Source organism: Panthera leo, chromosome D4 (assembly GCF_018350215.1).
Source record: "Panthera leo isolate Ple1 chromosome D4, P.leo_Ple1_pat1.1, whole genome shotgun sequence".
Taxonomy (NCBI): Eukaryota; Metazoa; Chordata; class Mammalia; order Carnivora; family Felidae; genus Panthera; species Panthera leo.
In genome coordinates this window covers 73,048,846-73,068,185 of record NC_056691.1, presented here as the reverse complement: position 1 = coordinate 73,068,185, position 19,340 = coordinate 73,048,846, and the positions used below count along the sequence as shown (strand labels likewise).

Sequence of the window (19,340 nt, the reverse complement as noted above, 5' to 3'; positions counted from 1 at the left end):
TTTAACGTTGAATTGTTTCCAGAAGGACCCAGCAGGGTCCAAAGCTACCACCAATATCACCACCTTCTGCATTGATCCTCGGTCAAACAGCCAGAGCTGACGATGGTTCTCTTATTCCTAAGAACCTCTCTGAAAGGAAAAAGAAGTCTGCTCAAGAGCGCTGTCGGGCCGAGGAGGAGATCGATGAAATCCGTAAGTCCTACCAGGAGGAACTGGACAAGCTTCGGCAGCTCTTGAAAAAGGCTCGGGTGTCCACAGACCAAGCAGCTGCAGAGCAGGTAACGGGAAACTGACGCACTTGGAAATAGGCCTTCAGGTACATGATCATCCTTGGAAAAAAGGGATTTACTTGGGTAAATCAGGCGGGGAAGCCCGGGAGAGTGGCAGGGCACACCTGGATCTCTAGTCCATTTGACAGAGACCTTTCTCCTTGTAAGTTCATAAATTCATATTTGTGCGTCTAACTGTTGAGTGAATTGGTGCCCTCAGTTTGGTCACCTCTGGGAACTTTGACAAAACTGTTTCTTCTGAACCTGTAAGGTTTAGGGCCCAGATTCTGAAAAGTGTGATCACGTCACGGTCCTGTCCTCTCGCAACCTTGCTGGGCAGTCACACCTTTATCTGGTTGGAGTAGTTTTTAGACTCCCGACAGCCAATGACATCTGCGTCCCTACGTTTACAAAGTACATTTACTTTGAAAGTAATCAAGGTCTTTCAAATAGTTGTGTTCCTATGAAGTCTGGGCTGTTAGCTTATTCTTTTTGCCTAATGAAAGATGGGCTTCCCTAGCTGTGACGGCTCTCGCCCGGGATGCGGTCATTCCATTCTCTTGGCAGCTGTCTCTCGTACAGGCTGAGCTGCAGACCCAGTGGGAAGCAAAATGTGAACACCTGTTGGCCTCTGCCAAGGATGAACACCTGCTGCAGTACCAGGAAGTGTGTGCGCAGAGAGACGCCAGCCAGCAGGAGCTGCTCCGCCTTCAGGAAAAGGTAGGTGTTTCTCCTGGGCCAGACAGCTTAGCACGTTTAATGTGACGTGAACACGTGGAGTCTCGTAAATTCTTTTGAACCTAAAAGATGTTACCAGCTCGAAAACCAAAACCAAACCACACTTGCTCAATTCTCCGGTCTGTCAGTAGTCTTACTGATTTGGGATGACAGGTCTGTGACCTCGAGAGAGAAAAGGCAGCACTGGTGTTCTGGAAGGTGTTTAATTCCATTATTTGGTCATTTATGACGCAAATCTTTATTGAGTGCCAGTTGGACTCCAGATACCGTTAGGGAAAGAGCTTACAAAGGACTCTGCCCTCGAGAACCTCACAGTCAAGAAAGGGAGACAGACACAGATCAGCACTGAGTGCTGTGAGGCGCAGAAGAGGAAGTGCCTAAGGGAGCAGAGCCAAGAAGGACAAGTGGCCTCGGGAAGGTGAAGAAGGCGGCAGAACACCCTGGGCGGAAGCACACAGATGGGATGGGGCGTGGGTATGGTAGACTCATTGGCACGAAAATGACAGAGCTAGAAGATGGGTAGGGTCTTGGTATGAAAGTCCCCACGTCTGGAGGTCACTGTCCACCCTTACAGTATCTAGTTGAAAATCTTGGACCCACAGGTGATGAAGGCAGTCTTGCAGGTGAATAGGCTGCTTCTAATGACTGGTGTTTATATGTCTGTGTCCCTGGACTTACATCCCCCCTTTTCTCATCATGCTTTTGACCTGGTTAGAACAGTGCGAGTGGCCTTACTGGGGAAGCAGAGACAAAATTGTGAGTTGAGGCTGAGTGATGAGGAAATAGAATGCCCTGAGTCAGCAGGCCTGGGGTGGGCGGGGCGTATGGACACCAGCAGACCTTCCTGAGGTTAACACTGATGCTTAGGATTGTTCTGGTCCTCCTGGGTGTCCTGACTTGGATCTGGCAGTGCAGGCTCCCGAGGCCATGGCCACGGTCTGGTTGTTTTGCAGTGTCTAGCCCTCCAGGCCCAGGTCACAGCCCTGACAGAGCAAAATGAACAGCACACCAAAGACCTGGAGAACAAGTCCCACATGTCTGGGGTTGCAGCTGCTGTCACTGACCCCTCAGAGAAGGTGAGTATTTCGAAGAAGCAGCCCAGGTCGTATCAGGGGATTGATGAGCGTAGCAGGCATTCAGAAAGAATGTGTCCAATGTGTTGTGTTGATAGCTTTATTTTCTGCCTTTAGTGATAGACCACTTGTTTGACTTAAGTAAAAATTAACCCCTTGGAGCCCGTCACTTTGGTGGCAAAGCCCAGAGGGCCCTATCCTGAGGTTTTGACAGATAAGGGAAGTGCCTCTAATTTACAAGAGTGAGGAGCGTGCCCAGCATCTGGTACCACTAATCGTCATAGCCCACGGCAGCTCCGGTGGTGACCATGGTGGGAAGAAGCAGCAATAAATGCTATTTAAGCAGCTGTGGGCACACGTGTCACAGCTCGCCTGTCCCTGGTAGCCCTTCCATCCAACACGGTTCCTTATTTAACATCATCCTCCACAGTGACAGCCTTCGGCGTCTCAGTTCGTGACCAGCTGTGTTGTCTGATCGGTTCCAGGAGGCTTCATTTCAGCCCTCCAAACGCCTCTCTAGAGCTGACACGCGTCCCTTGATCACTCCATTCTGGCAGCATACAAGTTTTGTTTCGCTCTCCTCATGTCTTCACACAGGTCAAGAAGATCATGAACCAGGTGTTCCAGTCCTTACGGGGAGAGTTCGAGCTGGAGGAATCTTACAATGGCAGGGCTGTTCTGGGGACCATCATGAATACCATCAAGGTGTGGCCGGCTGTTGATTGTTTCACTGAAGCGGGTATCTTGTTGCTTAAGTACCTTCCAAGGGATCATAAATTTCAAAGGTATTCCAGACTGTTCATCAATAATTAGGATAATTGGAGTGACTTTTATCTGGATACATAAGGGCAGCCTCCTGTGAGAGGAAGAGGCAAAGTCATTTGAGCTGCATGAGTAGTTGTGTAAACAGGGACCAGGGACGGAAGTGATAGGAATGCCTGCTGTTTTCCTCTTAGCGGTCCTCTCCTCCTCCTTGGCTTTTGAACAGATGGTGACTCTTCAGCTGTTAAACCAACACGAGCAAGACAGGGGACAGAGCAGCAGTGAAGAAGAGGAGGAGGAGAAAGAAGAGCGGCCTCGGCAACCTTCATTCTCAGGCAGTGCTGGACCGCCTCCAGCGCCCCTGAGCAGGGAGATGCAGGGGTCCCCCTCACTGTCACCGGAGCAGGCAGTCCAGGAGGCTGTCCCCCCGCCTCCTCGGGTCCTCCCCACTCCCCAGGAAGAGGTACAGGGAAGGGAAGCGGAGCCCTCAGAAGCAGAGGTGCTCTCAGAGATAGAAGAGGGGTCCCTCTCACCTGAACTGACTTGTGGCCCCTCCCAGAGAGCTCTGGGGCCTCCGACTTCCGTTCCCCCTATGCCTCCGGGCCCTGTACTTGTGGACTCTGAGTGCGAGGAGACACTTGCCAGCCCATTGGAAAATCCCTGTGTTGAGGAGCCAGAAAGCACTGCGAGACTGTCCCTGACTTCACACCTCTTGAAGGGGGACCCACTAGCCTCGGGGCCCGAAAGTCCAGGAGAAGAGCCTCAGCCTCCAGAGCTCAAGAAAGACGAGGATGTCGCTAGCTCCACTGTTCCCTATAGGGAGCCAGGGGGCGCAGAGGCGGGTTCTCCAGCTGTTGGAGCAGCAGGCGGACCCAACCACTGTTCTCAGCACACCAGGTATGTCTGCCTCAGCAGGGTTTCCAGAACAAGGCGGCTGCATGTGGAGGTTGCCGCTGGTTTTTCTAGGGCTGATAACACATCCTCAGAGGTGGACTGTCTGATTCACTTATTCATTCAGTCATGTAATGTGAGAGGCTCTGTGGTTGGCACTGTGATAGGGTGGTAGGCAAGGCAGATTTGGTTCTTGAGTTAAGGAGCTTATAGTCTAGTGGGGAAGACAGACAAATATTTATGTATTATAAAAGTATGATAAGTGCTTAAAAAAAGAAATTCTCTATTATTATAATAGAGAATAAAGGGGGAATTATTCTGCTTTAGATAGAGAGGTTAGGGAAGGATTCTGAGAATGCAATTTTTAAACTGGGACCTAAAGAATGGAAAGGAGCCTTCAATGCCAGGAGTGGGAGGAAGAGACTGCAGAAAGCAGGAACAGCACGTGTAAGGGCCCTGTGGTAGAAAGGGACATGACACAATCAAGGAACTAAAGAAGGCACAGTAAGTAGGAGAGTGGTGTTAACCTGAGATTGGAGAATGAAGTAGGGACCGAGTCATGTGAGATTTTGTATCACTCTTAGAAGTTTGGACTTTACCATGAAAAGCTACTAAAGGGATTTAAGCAAAAAAGTGACACGGCCTGATATATTCGTTTTAAAAGATCACGCTGGCTGTAGGTTATGAAGGGAGTAGGAGCGCCAGAGGCTAGCATGGAGGCGGGAGGAGTTCCTGGGTGGTCATCACAGCTGTTGAATTCTTTCCTCGTGTGGGCGCCGTGGGCTGGAACAGGAACAGCAACATTGTCTGTGACTTGATTTTCTTGATTTTTCCTTCAGTCTCTCTGGGGATGAAGAAGATGAACTGTTTAAAGGGGCAACTCTGAAAGTTTCGAGGCCCAAAGCACAGCCTGACGAGGAGGATGAAGATGAGGTGGTAAGGAAATCCCAGACACTGCCGAGTCCTCCTGCCACTACCTGGGGGCCCTTCCCCGCTGGCCCTGAGAAGAGGACCGGAGTCTGTGGGTGGCCCACGCCCTGGGCTCTGTGTGCAGCGCCCTGTGGGAGCAGGCTTGGGGCTGGGAGGGGGCAGCTCTGTAAGCAGAGGGGGGATGGGCAGATACCACTTCACTCCTGAAAAAGGATCACGATCTCCGTCCATGTGGGAATGGTTTCTACTGTCAGTGAAGGAAGTTGCGCCGCTCAGTCCTGCATTAAAACGCTACAGCCTCAGGTTCCCTCAGGTCTGCTCAGAGACCATGTGCATTATACAACCTGAAGGGACTTGGAAGGTCTTGTCTTGCATCCTTATTCATAGACAGAGAAACTGAGGCTCCAAAAGGTGGTTTACCCAAAGCCACAGAGGGAATTAGTGGCAGAGCTGGGCTCCTCCTGAACTGGGCACCTGTTTCTGAGCCTTCCTGCTTCCCCAGCCTGCTTTCCAAGCTGCTGTCTTGTTTTGTCACCACAACACCCAGGGTAGAAAACAGCCTCGCTCTACAGAGCTCCAGGGTGGCGGCCGGAAGCAGCTTGCCCGTGCAGCCTGTCCCCACTCCGCAACGCCAGGCTGTCACTAGGACATTCAGCTGCTCTGATGGGAATGTCACTAGAGGAGGCGTGGATGGAGAACACACACCAGCCTCAGGCTCAGCCTGTCCCAAGGACAGAAACGTGCGGTGACTGGGGGCACATTTTCTCCCCTCACATGTCAGCCAGAGTGGGCTTTGCCTTTGGCCAGAACCAGGGGGTGTGGCAGAGCAAGGAGCTGGCTTGCATCTACCAAAACCTTTCCCTCCTGCCTGTGCCCCTGCGGGACACGCACCATTTCCTCCTGTTAGCCTTCAACAATTACATTTCCGTTCAGGAATTCTGCATATGAATTCTGCACTTAAAAATAAGAACGAAAAACCAATTGAGTATCCCAAGTGGCTGCCCTAAATAGTTGGAGTGTTTAATTAGCAGTATATTATTGGTATTACTATGAATACTACCAAGTTAATTCCTATTTCCGGGGTACTCTGAAAACCTCACAGACATTCTCATTGAATACGCTACTAATCCAGTGAGGTAGGCACTTTTATCCTGTTCTATAGGAAAGAGGACTGAGGCTCAGCAAGTTTAAATAACATGCTCAGGGTTATCATGCTGGTAAATGGAGAGCCGGAATAGAACAGAAGCAGTGAGCCACATTTTTATTCACTACTGTCAGAGTGTAGAGATCACCTAGTTGATGCCCAGCGAGAGGCACAAGGTCTGTTAGTTGGTGGTGGAGATGGGATCAGCCCAGGCACCCCTGACCACATCATGCTGCCTTCTGTTTGGCCGGCCCTGTGAAGACTGACCCTGGGCCAGGGTAGCTCATAGCAGGAAGTATCTTAGTAGGGGGTGGTCTGTGCGTGCCTTTCTCCGGCATCAATCCCTGCTGCCCCCATGGGACCTGGTCCCCACCAAGCCAGAAGAAAAGGCCAGGAGCTCAAGTCATGAAAAGTAGGGGAATTTCCTCCATAGCCCGTTAATCCCCCTTTTCCTACTACCCGGGTGGAGGAAGCGAGGGAAGGGCCAGTGAGATCAAGGATGCGGGGGCCGTGGCCCTGTGCTCCTGGGCTTTCTTCATCTCTTGGCTTCTCCACTTGGTAATGTGGCCAAGCCGCTGAACTCAACTCTCTCTCAAATGGCGGGGTCACATCTAGAACCAGACAGGCCACCATGGGCCACAGCAATGTTTTTTCGGATGGAGCTGTATTCTTTCCAGCCTCCCTTCATCTTCCTGCATCTTCTCTCTCCCCTTAGGGCTGCTCTGCTTCTCTCTTTCTTCCTCCTGCTCCCATCTCTCCCCTATCGACCCTGCTTTTCCCACACGAAATGTGTAAGTCACTGCATGAGAAGAAACCTGTCAAATCGATACATGTGTTTCACAAATAAATGACCAAATTAGCCAAACAAAGTTGGTCTTCTTGTGTCTGTGTTGGAAGATCGCCTCCCTTCTCTGCCCGCTTGTCTCAGCTTTATCTGGAAGCCCAGGTTTGATGGCCTCGGGGTTAGTCCTTTCAGTAAAACCGTAACCAACACCCTCCTTTCCAACCTGGAGCCGGGAACGGGTGTCAGTTCACTTCCCCTCACACAGGCGGGAAGGCCGTGTGGTGCAGGGACAAGTGAGGACTGACTACTCTTTCCTGTTTTGGCAGAGCTTGAAGGGACGCCCGCCCCGACACCCCTTTTTGGAGATGATGACGATGATGATGACATTGACTGGCTGGGATGAAGCCCCAGGAAACCGGTGCAAAGGTTTCTCTACCGCCCCTTCCCTAAGCGCGATTTTGCACAGCCAGCCCTGGGTCTAGACGAGCCACAGGGGGAGGTGAAGGTGAGCGTTCTGAGGACAGCGGTGCAGATATCCGAGTTCCCCAGCTTCTGAGCGCCCCGCCCGGCTGGTCCGAGAGGAGCGTGAGCCTGTCTTCACAACGTTGGGGTCCCGCCTCAGTGTCCCGTTGGGAGGAAAGGCTGGTGGGTAGCCTCCAGCCAGTCACCTACAAGAGTCCCGTCCTCTTGTGAGCTTTTTAGTCTCTTCACTAACTCAGACTGATCTGCCTCCCGATGCTCAACCGTGCACCAGCAACAGAACCTGTCGCCTCGGGTGAGGTCTCCCTGGTGGAACCCAGGGTGGATTACACTGTCTAAACCCCGGTTTGGTTAACAGCCTTCCCTGCAGTCCTGGGACATGTATCTTTTCTCTGCCTTAAATCTGATACAAGAGGTCAATGAATATTTGAAATTAACAAAACTCAAATAAATGTCTGCAATGGAACTTGACACAAGCTCTTGGGGAGAAATCGAATTTGGTGCTAAGGCAGGCCGTGCTCCTCTCTGGGAACCTCAGGGTAAGAGTTGTAACAGACCTGGGTTGGTTAACATGCACAAAAGCATTAAGACATACTCCCTGGGTACCCCGGAACTCAGGCTTTCAAGGAATGTCCCCACTCTGCTGTCCCCATTCGTCCCAGCCGTTGAAGGCTTGGGGCATCGTGGTTATCTGAGAACCCGTCATTTCGTTCGCTTGATCTGGCACACTCAGTCTTGCACCCTAGGAAGCCGTGGACAGAAGGTGGGAGGGTCCAAACGCTGCATTATCATTCATCATGGCACCTGAGGGACTGATTCTCCTCCCCCCCTTTTTTTAAGTTTATTTATTTTGAGAGGGGGAGGGAAGGCGGGGTGGAGAGAGAGGGAGAAAGAATCCCAAGTAGCCTCTACACTCAGTGCAGAGCCCGGTGTGGGGCTCGATCTCACGACTGACATCATGACCTGAGCCAAACTTAAGAATCAGATGCTTAACCACCTGAGCCACCCAGGCATCCCTGATTCTTCTCTTTGAGAGCAGCTTTCCTTTCCCTGTGGACTCAGGGCCAGGGCAAATGCCGAGAAGAGTAGTGAGAAAATATACGTGGTCATTTTACTTCTTCCAAAGACCATGCAACCAGTCTTCAAAAAGAATAATTTTAACAAAAACGTTCCCTGGTTTAAAATGTTTGTAAGATAGGCTCCTGAATTCCCATGGCCTGACACCATCCTTTGTGAAGACGGATCTTTTGTGAGCTTGTCTGCCATAAGTGGGGCTGGGCAACAGAACTACCATTGACTCAGCTCTGTTGTTGAGTGCTTTATACAGACTGTCTCATCTCCATGGCCCTTGCAGAAGACACTGTTACCCCATTTTATAGAGACTGAGGCTTCGAGGTAAATTAATTTGTCCAAGGTCACATAGCTATGAAGCAAGAGGACGAGAATTCAGATCCTGGCCAGCCTATTCTAGAGCCTGGACTCTGGTCCACCATGGTGGCGACCATCACTGCGTTGAGGGAAGAGGGCAGTGGTGCTTGTAAGAAATACAGGCTCCTGGGCCCCATCCCAGATCTCCTGGAACAGAATCTCTGGACTGTTGTGGTAAAATACACAGCACGGACTTTTCAGTCCCCACAGTCTACATACAGTCAGCCTCGTGCCACTGGGCATCATGTGGTCCTAGCCAGTTACTCTCTTAGCCTCCCCCTCATCTGTGCTGATGAGCGGATTCGGGCCAGGCTGCCTGGCCCTGCCTCCTAGCTCTGCCACTCACAGTGCTCAGCTTCCTCTTTTCTGAGACGGACAGATTTCCTACCTTGTTGTGAAGGTTAAATTAGTTAATACTGTAAAGTGCTTAGGACACTGGCATGTACAAAGCTAGGTGTCTGTTAAATTTTTAAAAATTCAGGTTAGTGAAGGTGCTACCTTTTGTGACTTGGCCCTGAAGAATGTCCACATGCTTAGTCTAACTAGCTTCTCTAGAGCATAGATTTTCTAAAAGCCTTCTGTGCTGTTCAGGCCCCACACACCTTTAGAGGCTGTATCAAACCAAAGAGGTTGCCGGTCACCCATGGAAGTGCTCATCTCAGCAGTACCCAGGGGAGGGAGCCTTAGCCGCTCAGCACGGATAACTGGATACGTTGAGGCTGCATCAGCGAGACCACACTGGACACTGGAAACCTTCCATCCGTCATGACAGAGAACAGCCTTCCAGTTTCCTGCTGAGGCACGGAGGTTGTGCTGGTCAATATTGAAGGCGGCACATACTTTCTGTTGCTGTTGTCACTGTAAATTAAAGAGGGGGGTTTGATGTATTTTTGCTTCTGGCCTAGGGAGAGAAGGTGCTTTGCAGTCTGTGTGACAAACCGTTGTTTTTCTCACGGCACAGCCCCCAGTCAGTATTTGGTGTGTGAGCATAAGAATGACTGTCGGCTCGGCTAAGGTTGTGGGGTGTCTGCCTGAGTGCGTGGCGTTTCAGGGCTGGCTTCCCTGAGCACAGAGTTGTCTTCATAGCAGGTGCACAGACTCAGTCTCAGCTCCTGCTGAGTTATAAGGTGGGGGGGGGGGGCGGCGTGTGCTTGCTGTCTCAGTGAGGAGAAACACAAGAATGGTCACACGTCATTTAAAATATATATATTTATTAAAATGTATATTTCTTTTTTAATCCCCAAAGCTTAAGACCGTCTTCCATCTAGCCCGTGAGGTACTTGAACGCAGACATTACAGTATACAGCAGTGATTTTCCCTCCCTGGGTCTCTTATTTCCTTTTTCTGTAACGTGAACTATCTGGAGAGTTCCATCTAAGTCTACAAATGTAATGCTTTGGTTTGATTGCTTATCGTGTCTTCGGTCAGCAGCCCCCATGGCTTACCCAGCATTTCAAGTGAATGAAATCATGTTTCCCCACCAGATGATTATGGCTGAGCAGGAAGTAATAAATAGAGAACGTTAAGTATTGAATATTCAGTGCAGTTCTCCGTTCTGCGTAAAAGAAGGATCCGGTTCAAAGGAGGCATTGGAGCCATGGAAAGTGCCCCAGACACCTCAAGCCCTTAGACTGTCTTCCTCCCTCAGGCAGTGCTGTCTGATGGGAGAAGCTCCCTATCCAGAGGATAAGTCCAGCTCCTCTGCCTTTAATCTGCTGTCACTCACTCTGCCCACAAGAAAGAGAAACAGTTCCCAGCAGAAGTTGCTGTCCATCATGAATAACATGAAGTCATTTCATTAAAAATTTTGTCTCGTATTAATGTGCAAAATTGCCAACCAGGGGTTCAATGGGGAAAATGAAAAATCTTAGTTTGTTCTCATGATCCACAGCAGGGGACAATCTTTATGTGTCCCAAAGGCAGAAAGGTGAGAAAAAGGAGCCAGTGTGGTCTCCATCCCTCAGACAGAAGAGGTCAGGAAGGCCAGTGGAAGATGCTCCTCTACATAAGGCACAAATCACGAGAGCAGAAGGTATCCAGCTTCCATGACCTTCGTCACCCAGAACCCATCTCCCTGTCTTGAAGATCTTTGGAAATTCTTAATTTTTGAGTCACAGAAATAAATCATCATGAGTTCAGCAACCCTGTCCCCAGGTTCTGGTCTCTCCACTCTCCCTCGGGCCACAGAAGCCTTACTAAGGCACATAATGACCGTGCCCGGGCCCTGTGCATGATGGCTGAGGACAGAGGTAGCTGCGGTGGCCTCCAAACTCCAGGCAGCAAGTGCCGGCTTCAGCCGAAAGTCTCCAAGAGCTGGGAGCGAGGAGAGGAACCGCCATCAGAAGAAACGGGAGACATGGGGCTGGAATTTCAATGTCTGGAAGAGGGGGCCCAGCTCTCTCTAGCCCTCGGTGCCCGCAGAGCCCTCACCAGCTAAACCATGCTGAGAAGTGGATAGGCTAGGTAGTATCCTACAGCAGAGCCAAGGATCACGCCGAAGAAAATCCAGGTGTTGTAGGACATGACAGCCAGCATCATGAAGTAGCCTATGACCACCTGAACGACATGGATTAGAGACTGGCCAAAGTGACAGAAAAACCACCTAGATGAAAAGGAGAGCCATGTTAATGTTGGTAATGAGCTGGAAGCTAGGAGCTGGTGTCAGGAAGCGGAAAGAGCAGCTGAGTTACAGGACCAGCTTATTTGTAATTTGTATGCTTCACCCAGAAGAGATTTCTTTTCAAAGAGCTCTATGAGAAACCACTGACGGGACAGGGCCTTGTACAAGGAGCCTTGGATAATCACTTCTTTACTACATTTAGCTCTGAGCTTCCTGGCATCCTAGGCAAAAGGGAAAATGAGACATGTATTCTGTCATGTCTGATAAAGGATAATACAAACTCATCAATCAGTAAAGCAGATTTTTTTTTTTCCTTCTGAATCTACTGTGGGAGGCAGTACTACAATGGAAAGAACATGGGCTTTGGTGGCAGATCAGCTCCTGGCTCTGCCACTTAACACAAATAACTTAACCTCTCTGAGGTTTTGTTTCCCTAAACAGGAATAAGAACACCTCCCTTGCAGGGTGGGTGTGTATAGTAGAGACGCCCGTGTAAGGAGCAGACAGGCTCCTGACGCACGGCTGGAGCTGGAGAGAGGGCAGAACTGGGACCCTACGGGACTGCCTTATCAGACTGGGATGGGGAGGAGGGGGAGGAAGGAGGAGGGGGCTCCCTGACCCAGATGGATCCACTGCCGACAGCAATTCTTACTACTTGTGTAGGGACGGCTGCAGATTCCATCCTGGGTTTGGAAACCTTAGTGACCTAAGAAACTGCTGAGATTTGGAGGGGGGCCGGGTGGACACCCGTATTGCTAGGCAGAGGCCTGCACAGAGTTCTGAAGGTCTGAGCCTCCCAAGTGGCTGTTCACAGCTCTGGCCTGGGCATCAGGTGTCCTCACTACTTACTCACGGTAAGCACTTCGGCAAGTTTTGTTCCTTGGGCCTCGATTTGCTTTCTGTGAGGTGGGGCTAATGCCCTGTGGGCCCAGCCTCTCTCTCAGGGTGACTGTGAGTAGTACTCTGCCGTTCCCCACACACTGTGCCTGTTACCTGAGGCGGGCTCTGCTGACCGGGGCCGAGTCTGAGGCTGAAGAATCCTGGTCTGTCTCCTCAGTGAGCTGCTGGCTGGAGAGGACGGACACACTCACTACAGCCTGGTGGAGCAGCTTGGCTTTGCCAACCTTGATGCTTTCGTACAACACGGCCAGGAACAGGACCACCAGCACGGAAAGGGCCATGCCTGTCAAACGAAGCCGGGTTGCAGAGACCGGGCCGGGCAAGCCGTGCTCGCCTTCTGGCAGCTTCCCCTGGGGCCTGGGATAGGAGGCAGGAGACCACCTCCACCCATTCCCTCTGAATCCATCCCATCCGCCTCTCTCGCATCTTCTCCCCCTGCCGTGGGCTCAGAACTTCACTGTCTCTTTCCCTCTCCAGCTCTTTCTTGGAAGGGTTGGCCTATCAGGGTATGGCTTTGAGGTCAGGAAGAGAAGCCCTCTGGGAAAGGCAGGGTCCTAGGGTGAAGAAGACACATGCCACCGCCCCCAGCTGCTCCCCCTGCAGGGGTCACAAGTCTCTGTCAAGACTGCTTTTTTTTTTCTTTTTTTGAGAGAAGGCACAAGCAGGGAAGGGGCAGAGAGCGAATCCCAAGCAGGCTCCGCGCCCAGCGCAGAGCACAATGTGGGACTCTATCTCACGACCTCAAGATCACCGCCTGAGCCGAAATCACGCGTCAGACACTCAACAGGCTGAGCCATCCAGGCGTCCCCTGTCATGACTTCTTGTTAAGGGAAGAGCATGTACAGTGAGGTTCCATTTATGAGTATGTACATAGAAAAGTCTGGAAGAAGGGAGATTCAGCAAAGGAGTCGTAATCATCTTAGCAAATTAGGATATAAGAGATTTATTTTAGAGAGAATGAGCGGGGGAGGGGCAAAGGGAGGGGGGAGAGAGAACCCCAAGCAGGCTCCATGCTCAGTGCAGAGCCCAACATGGGGCTCGATCTCATGACCCTGGGATCATGACCTGAGCCGAAATCAAGAGTCAGACACTCAACCGACTGAGCCACCCAGGCACCCCAGGATATAAGAGAGTTTTATTTTCTTCTCACCTAACTTCCCAAAGTTTCTACTGTGTTTATTGCTTGTATAATAGTGGGGGGGGGGGGGAAACCAGTAAGTTATTTTACGGAAAACATTAAGTGCTTACTAGGGCTGCTGTGTAAAATTAGCTGCTAATTGCTACTTCGGTTTTACAAGACAAGAGGAGGGATACTAAATGGTCCAGCTATAGTTATTTTATTGGGCTCCCAGGAGGAAATCATCTACAAAAGATGCAGGTTATTTAAAATATAAAATTACATGTAATTACATGCATATGGTACAAATTCAACTGGTGCAAAAGGGTATACAGTGAAAGGTTAGTCTTCCTCCCAGCCCAGTCCCTAAAACCCCGGTCGTCTCCCTGGAGCGTTTTCCTCCATAGCTTTCCAGGGATCCTCGCTGTCAATATAAGCCTTTGTCTGAACGACAGCATCCTGTCTGTGCATATTCTTCTGCATCTGACGTCGCCATCCAAGTACACCTTGTACAGAGGTTCCCCTTAGTTCACACAGATCTGCCTTATTTCTGGGGTTTCATAGTGTCTGTGATAGAGTCTATTTTCCAAAGACGGCCACCTCACCCTATCCCTGCCAACATGCTCTGCTTACAATGTCAGCATCCTGCCATCAAGTGGTGGGGTCCATGCCCCCCACCCTTTAGGCTGAGAAGACCTTTGTGACTTCCTCACCCAATATAGGTGGAAGTGAGGCTCTGTGACTTCCAAGGCTGGGTCTTAAAAATCCCATGCACTTCCACCTCGTTCTCTTGACACACTCGCTCCTTGGAACCCAGCTGCCCTGCCACAGGAAACCGGGGGGCCATAGGAGACGCCACACGGAGGGCTTCGGCCAACAACCTCCGCTGAGGTCCTCGCTGACAGCCAGCAGCGAGCGGTCGACTGAAACATGAGGAGGTCTTCAGGAGGACTCCAGTCCCAGCCACTGTCTGACTGCACCTGCCTGAGAGGCTTTGAGGGGGACCGCCTGGCAGAGCACAGTCGACTCAGAGCCTTGAGAAGGGGTACTACCGACTGGGATCCCCGGCATGGTAACCTGCTGAAGGCATGATCATGATTTATTTGATCGACGCCTGCAAGGATGGGCATGTGGGCCACTTTCATTCTACTTTTAAAATGCAGTTATTGAAGCTGAACCAGAACTCCATTGTGAATTCGGGCCCAGCTCTGCCTTTTCAAGTCAAAGCCCTATCCTTCTCTTGTAAACTGGTGTCTCGTCTGAAGCCCAGCCAGCAGCGGCTGCTCTGGGTTTCTGACGCTGGGCATGCTATGAAGGAGGTGCTAGGAGACAAGACACCTCGATCTACTTCTGGCTCTGAGGGTTTACTCGCTGTGTGACCCTGGATGAGTCTCTTTCCCTCTCTGGGCTTCAGTTCCTTCTCTTGTAGTAGAGGCAAAAGCTGTATCCTTGGCCTCTCTCTGGGCCTTTGTGACAGTGAGATAACGGTGCCTTTTGGGATCTGAAAAGCAGTGCTTGCAAATGGAATTATAAATGCAAAGTTCCTGCTCAATGTTAATGTAAGAGGAGTCAGGCCCTTACATTTAAGCCCACTTAAATGTCCACAGAGCATAAAGAGAACCCAGGCTGTCCACTGCCTAGAGCTACCAGGCTTTCCAAGCTACAAGCCTAGGCTTCTCAATTCTTACCTGCAGGACTGTGGACACTCCAAAAATCAAACAGAAGCACCACCTCATTGGAGAAAATGAAATGCATCTGAAAGAGAAAGGAATCTGCATTACAGGGGGCTTAGGGCAGTGGAAGTCATGGCCCCTAATGCTCTCCAGCAGCCTCCCCTAAAGGCCCAGAGGAGTGAGGTCACTGGTCTTAAGTGCAGGAAGGGACATTAGCTGTCCCCAGGACCAACTTGAGGCCAGGCCGGGCAGGGACGCACCCAAGGCCCCACAGCAGGTGCACAGCAGAGCTATCATGGAGCTGGTCCTGCTCCAGGTGGAAGTGAGGTGTGGGGACTACCACACAGGTCGGTGTTGTCAGGTCTCGCTGAGATGTCCCCTCTGTGCCCTCCAAACCCAGTGGGGAAGCACCGGACTGTGGAACGGCTGCCTCTCTTACCCCAGGCCCTAGCCATTCTGTTCCAGCCATGTGTATCCTGGAGGGGCCAATGCCGCCGTCTCCACGCTGTGCTCCACATCCGTCTGCTCATTTTACATTAAACATTTGGTGACCCCATTCTGTGCCCAGCATTCTGGACAAATGTTAACATCTCTGCCCTCGATGAGCTCTCCACCTCGCAGAAAGAAGGAAGGCAGAAGCACAGACCACGCAGCCGCCATCCGAGTGCCCTTCTCAAAGAGCGCCTTGCCCATCCTGTGTCGGCGGGGGGCATCAAGGGTTCTTTATACATAATCTCAGTTCACAACAGCCCTGTGTGTGACAGGGACAATTAGGCCCATCTCATGGAAAGGAAACTTGGGGAAACTAGCCTCAGAGGAGTTAAGTAATCTGCTGAAGGTGCCAAGGCTAGGAACTTGGCAGAGCTGAGATTCTAAGCCGGGTCTAGTTGGATGCCAAGCCAGGATTCCAGGATGCTATGCTCCCCTTGATCGCCAAGAAAGGAGGACAAGAAGGGAGCCAGGTGGCGATTCTCGATACCCACACCAGACTTAATGACTGTGTCCGGCAACATTAAAGCCGGAGGGATCAGTATTAGTCCACCGTCTCAGGGAAAGGAAGGTCCTCTCTCATCACTGGGTAAGTAGGACCTCAGTCCTCAGCAGCGGCTCTGCAAATACCGTCAGGGCTCCGCCAGCTAAGGGGACCCTGGCTGAGTGGGATCAGATGACAGAAGCTTTGCCTTCTAAGGCAAGTATTAGAATCCCCCAATGTCAGAGCTAGAGTGTCCTTAGAGAGTTTCTTTTTTTTTTAATTTTTTTTTTCATTAACGTTTATTTTATTTTTGAGACAGAGAGAGACAGAGCATGAATCGGGGAGGGGCAGAGAGAGAGGGAGACACAGAATCGGAAGCAGGCTCCAGGCTCCGAGCCATCAGCCCAGAGCCCGACGTGGGGCTCGAACTCACAGACCGCGAGATCGTGACCCGGGCTGAAGTCAGACGCTTAACCGACTGAGCCACCCAGGCGCCCCGAGAGTTTCTTTTATTGTGATATAATTAACATGTAACTCTATATTAGTTTCAGATGTACAACATGATTCACTATTTGTATATATTGTGAAATGATCAGCTAGTAAGACTAGCTTAACATCCATTACTGCTCAGTTACAAATTTTCTTCTTGTGATGAGAATTTTTAAGATCTACTCTCTCAGCAAGTCTTAAATATACAATACAGTAGTATTAACTATAGTCACCATGCTGGGCATCACTTTTTTTTTCTCTCAAAGGGTTTTTTTTTTTTTTTTTTTTAGTCCCCTGGCTTTCAACTCCGTTTTGTTTTGTTCTGTTTTTGGTGTGTGTGTGTGTGTGTGTGTGTGTGTGTGTGTGTGTGTGTGTGTGTGTGTTGCCAGGGATCATTGGCAAATAAAATCTTCCTTGTAACTCCACCATATAAAACCCGGGGTTCTGAGTGAGGGGGGGAGAGAGGTCCGAGCTCTGCAGAAACTCAGTGTGAAAAACACTGATCTGGTCCCACTTGGCCCCTCTCTACCTCCATCTCATTCCCAGATGGGGAAAATGAGTCCCAGCAGGGGAAGGGATTTGCCCAAGACCACATAAGAGGAAAAGGGAAACCTAGGAATCATATAAAAATCATGTTGAAGAATTCTGAGATAAAAATAGCTTTTTATCCCCCTAATGGGAAAGGGGTACCTGCTTAATGTAAAAAGCTGAAACAGTACCAAAAAGAAAGTATAAATCATTTTGAGTCCTACCAGCCAGACATCCCTTGTTAAGATTTCAAAAAGCATATACGTTGACTTGACAAAATGTTCACAAAAGATGGACATATGAAAACAAACAAGTACCAATCGTCCTGTGAGACTCCATTTACACTAGAGTTACGCTCATTCAGCTTGAACAGAAGCCTTGGGCACCATCTCTGCGTTGGGAGCAGAGGGGGTATTGCACCATATGCCCCCTCTCTGGGTTCACTTAATAAAGCGGTTGGCATGACTGGAATGTCCCCAACGGCTAGTTAATCAGAGAAGTTCCCTAACTGGCTTCCTTCTATCATCCTTGGGCCTGGGCCAGCGCTCTCAGGAGCCTCAAACAACTTTTGCTGTGGACTTGAACACCCACAGAGCAATAAATGTAATTCAGCTGACAAACATTGGTTTTCGTTTTGCTAGGGATGCAGATGCTGCAGATACGGAGACAAACGAGACAAGTCCTTGGCCCTCACAGAACTAACCATCCATCAGGGGAGAGGGAAGGGAAGAGATCATTACAACAGGTGTATGTAGTTCAGTGCAAGGGAGGCACAGAGGATGCTTCCTGGGGGGTGCTGGGGATTAAGCCCCCTGGGGAGGTACCTAACCCAGCCAGGAAGACAGATGGCTTGGACATCTGAAGCAGGGGGTGGCGGGGGGGGGGGGGTGCGCAGGAGGCAGCCAGGGGGAAGACGGAGTTTAGTATGTTCCAAGCTGGAAGTGCCCGGAGAGTGGTTCCACCTACTGGGGAGTGAAGAATCGGGGGAAGACAAAGCCTCGCCTACCCTTGCCTTTTCAACTGGAGAACAAGACTCAAATCAGCAATACTCTGAGTTGGGGCTGCATTTTTCAGTGAAACAGGGCCCTGTGGTCAGATATGCATGAGGCAGCGCCCTACCCTCGTTTCCCCACTTGGGTGGAATCTCAGCCTCCAGACCCCACGTCTAACTTATCTGTGCCTTATTCAGGGCCCCACCCTGGGCAGGGAGAGGCTGTGGTGAAGAAGAGAGCAATCATGGACTTGTTTTCTTTACGTTCTCATCTGCGGTTACTTACACTTTGAGAAGCGCTCTCTCATTTATAAACCCAAGAGTTCAGGGGGGAGCTTATGTCCCCGTCCTGTGCTGCCCGGCTCTTCCCCTCTATTTCCCCTTTTAGAAACCCAGTAGGAGGTGGGGGGTGAGCCTTCGACTAAGTGACCAGTGTTGGCTTCCTGTATCCTCAATTCTATGACATTCTTCGTGGGATGTATTACGATTTCTTCGAAGACCAAAGAGTCTGGCAAGCTGTCATTCTCTCCCAGGTGAACTCCACCTAAAAAAAATAGTCTGAAATGCCACTTCCTACCCAAATGTAGGGAAGATGGAAAGTAGCTGGGTCTGGGCTTTTTTCCCCCCCCAGAGATTCAGACCACAGGCTAGCCGCGACAGAGAGCCCCCCCCCCACCACCCCCCTCCGGGCGTGTTCTCGGTGCGTGAAGTGCACCGGGCCTTAGCTCCTGATGGGGGCCTTCTCGTAATCTTCGCCAAGTCACTGCCCCCAGGGCAGGGAACCCTCGGCCAAGTCCGTCTTCACCCACCGCGCCTCCACCGCTCGTCCGGTCGGGCCGGACTGACTCCCAGCGGGAGGCACAAATAAGAGAAAACCCCAAAGCAAAGCCACCGCCAGCTCCGCCTCCCGCGTCCCCCCAAGGCTCGCTCCTGGCCAAGGGGCGACGGGCACTCGAGGGTCCCGCCCGGGCCACCCGCCCCGCGTCGTCGCTGTCGGCGGAGCCTGCACTCACCTTTGAGGTGAGCGCGCCGAGCGGGCGCTGGAGCTGCTGCTGCTCGCTCGGGGCTCCCAGCTCCGAGTCCGTCCAGCCGCCGCCGCCGCGATCGCGACCCGGGCGGCGCGGTCACATGTCGGGGTGAGGCGGGCGCGCGGGTGCCTGGGAGTTGTGGTCCCCACGTGAGGCCTCACTCCGGGCGGCCTGGGGCGCACCCACGGGTCCCCGAGCCGGCGGCGCGCCAGCTGGAGTCGCCAGCGCAGCGGGGGCTCCGTCCTGCGCACCGTTTGGCTCCTTACCCAGTTTTGCACTTGACCTGTCTTTGCAATTATCATTTAAAAAGTTTATTGCTCTTCTAATAACGCGAGCAAAGCTTTACACGAGTGAAAAATTATAAAGTCCATTCTATGGGCAAAATAGCAACAAATCAGGAGTAAATTAAATTATGCCCTCGGCTTTTAAATGTGGCTGTTCTTTTTCTATCTTTTCCAATCTGATAAGCAAAAAAGCAACACACAGTTTTAATTTTAACTTGTATTTCTTTGATTACTAGGG

The 19,340-nt window shown here is 51.0% G+C and overlaps 2 protein-coding genes across 7 annotated transcripts in view; one reads left to right on the top strand and one right to left on the bottom strand.

The window, feature by feature from the left end:
* Positions 1-7,542, top strand: part of FKBP15 (FKBP prolyl isomerase family member 15) — a 57,055-nt gene extending 49,513 nt beyond the window's left edge. For 4 of the 6 annotated variants that reach the window (XM_042913884.1, XM_042913883.1, XM_042913881.1 and 1 more), the window contains 7 exons: positions 123-278; positions 837-989; positions 1,961-2,083; positions 2,678-2,785; positions 3,069-3,739; positions 4,573-4,669; positions 6,918-7,542. In XM_042913884.1, the coding sequence (XP_042769818.1) occupies positions 123-278; positions 837-989; positions 1,961-2,083; positions 2,678-2,785; positions 3,069-3,739; positions 4,573-4,669; positions 6,918-7,073 (1,464 nt within the window). In that variant the 3' untranslated portion in view covers positions 7,074-7,542. Of the gene's footprint in view, positions 1-122; positions 279-836; positions 990-1,960; positions 2,084-2,677; positions 2,786-3,068; positions 3,740-4,572; positions 4,670-4,751; positions 4,755-6,917 lie in introns of all 6 variants that reach the window. The other 2 variants (XM_042913886.1, XM_042913882.1) reach the window with 2 other exon arrangements.
* Positions 7,543-9,522: 1,980 nt separating this feature from the next.
* Positions 9,523-18,918, bottom strand: SLC31A2 (solute carrier family 31 member 2). Its single transcript, XM_042913887.1, has 4 exons — positions 18,804-18,918; positions 14,825-14,891; positions 12,113-12,302; positions 9,523-11,101 (listed from the first exon to the last, which is right to left on the bottom strand). The coding sequence occupies exons 2-4, from the start codon at positions 14,889-14,891 to the stop codon at positions 10,933-10,935; spliced, it is 426 nt and encodes a 141-aa protein (XP_042769821.1). The 5' UTR covers positions 18,804-18,918; the 3' UTR covers positions 9,523-10,932.
* Between the last annotated feature and the right edge of the window lie 422 nt (positions 18,919-19,340).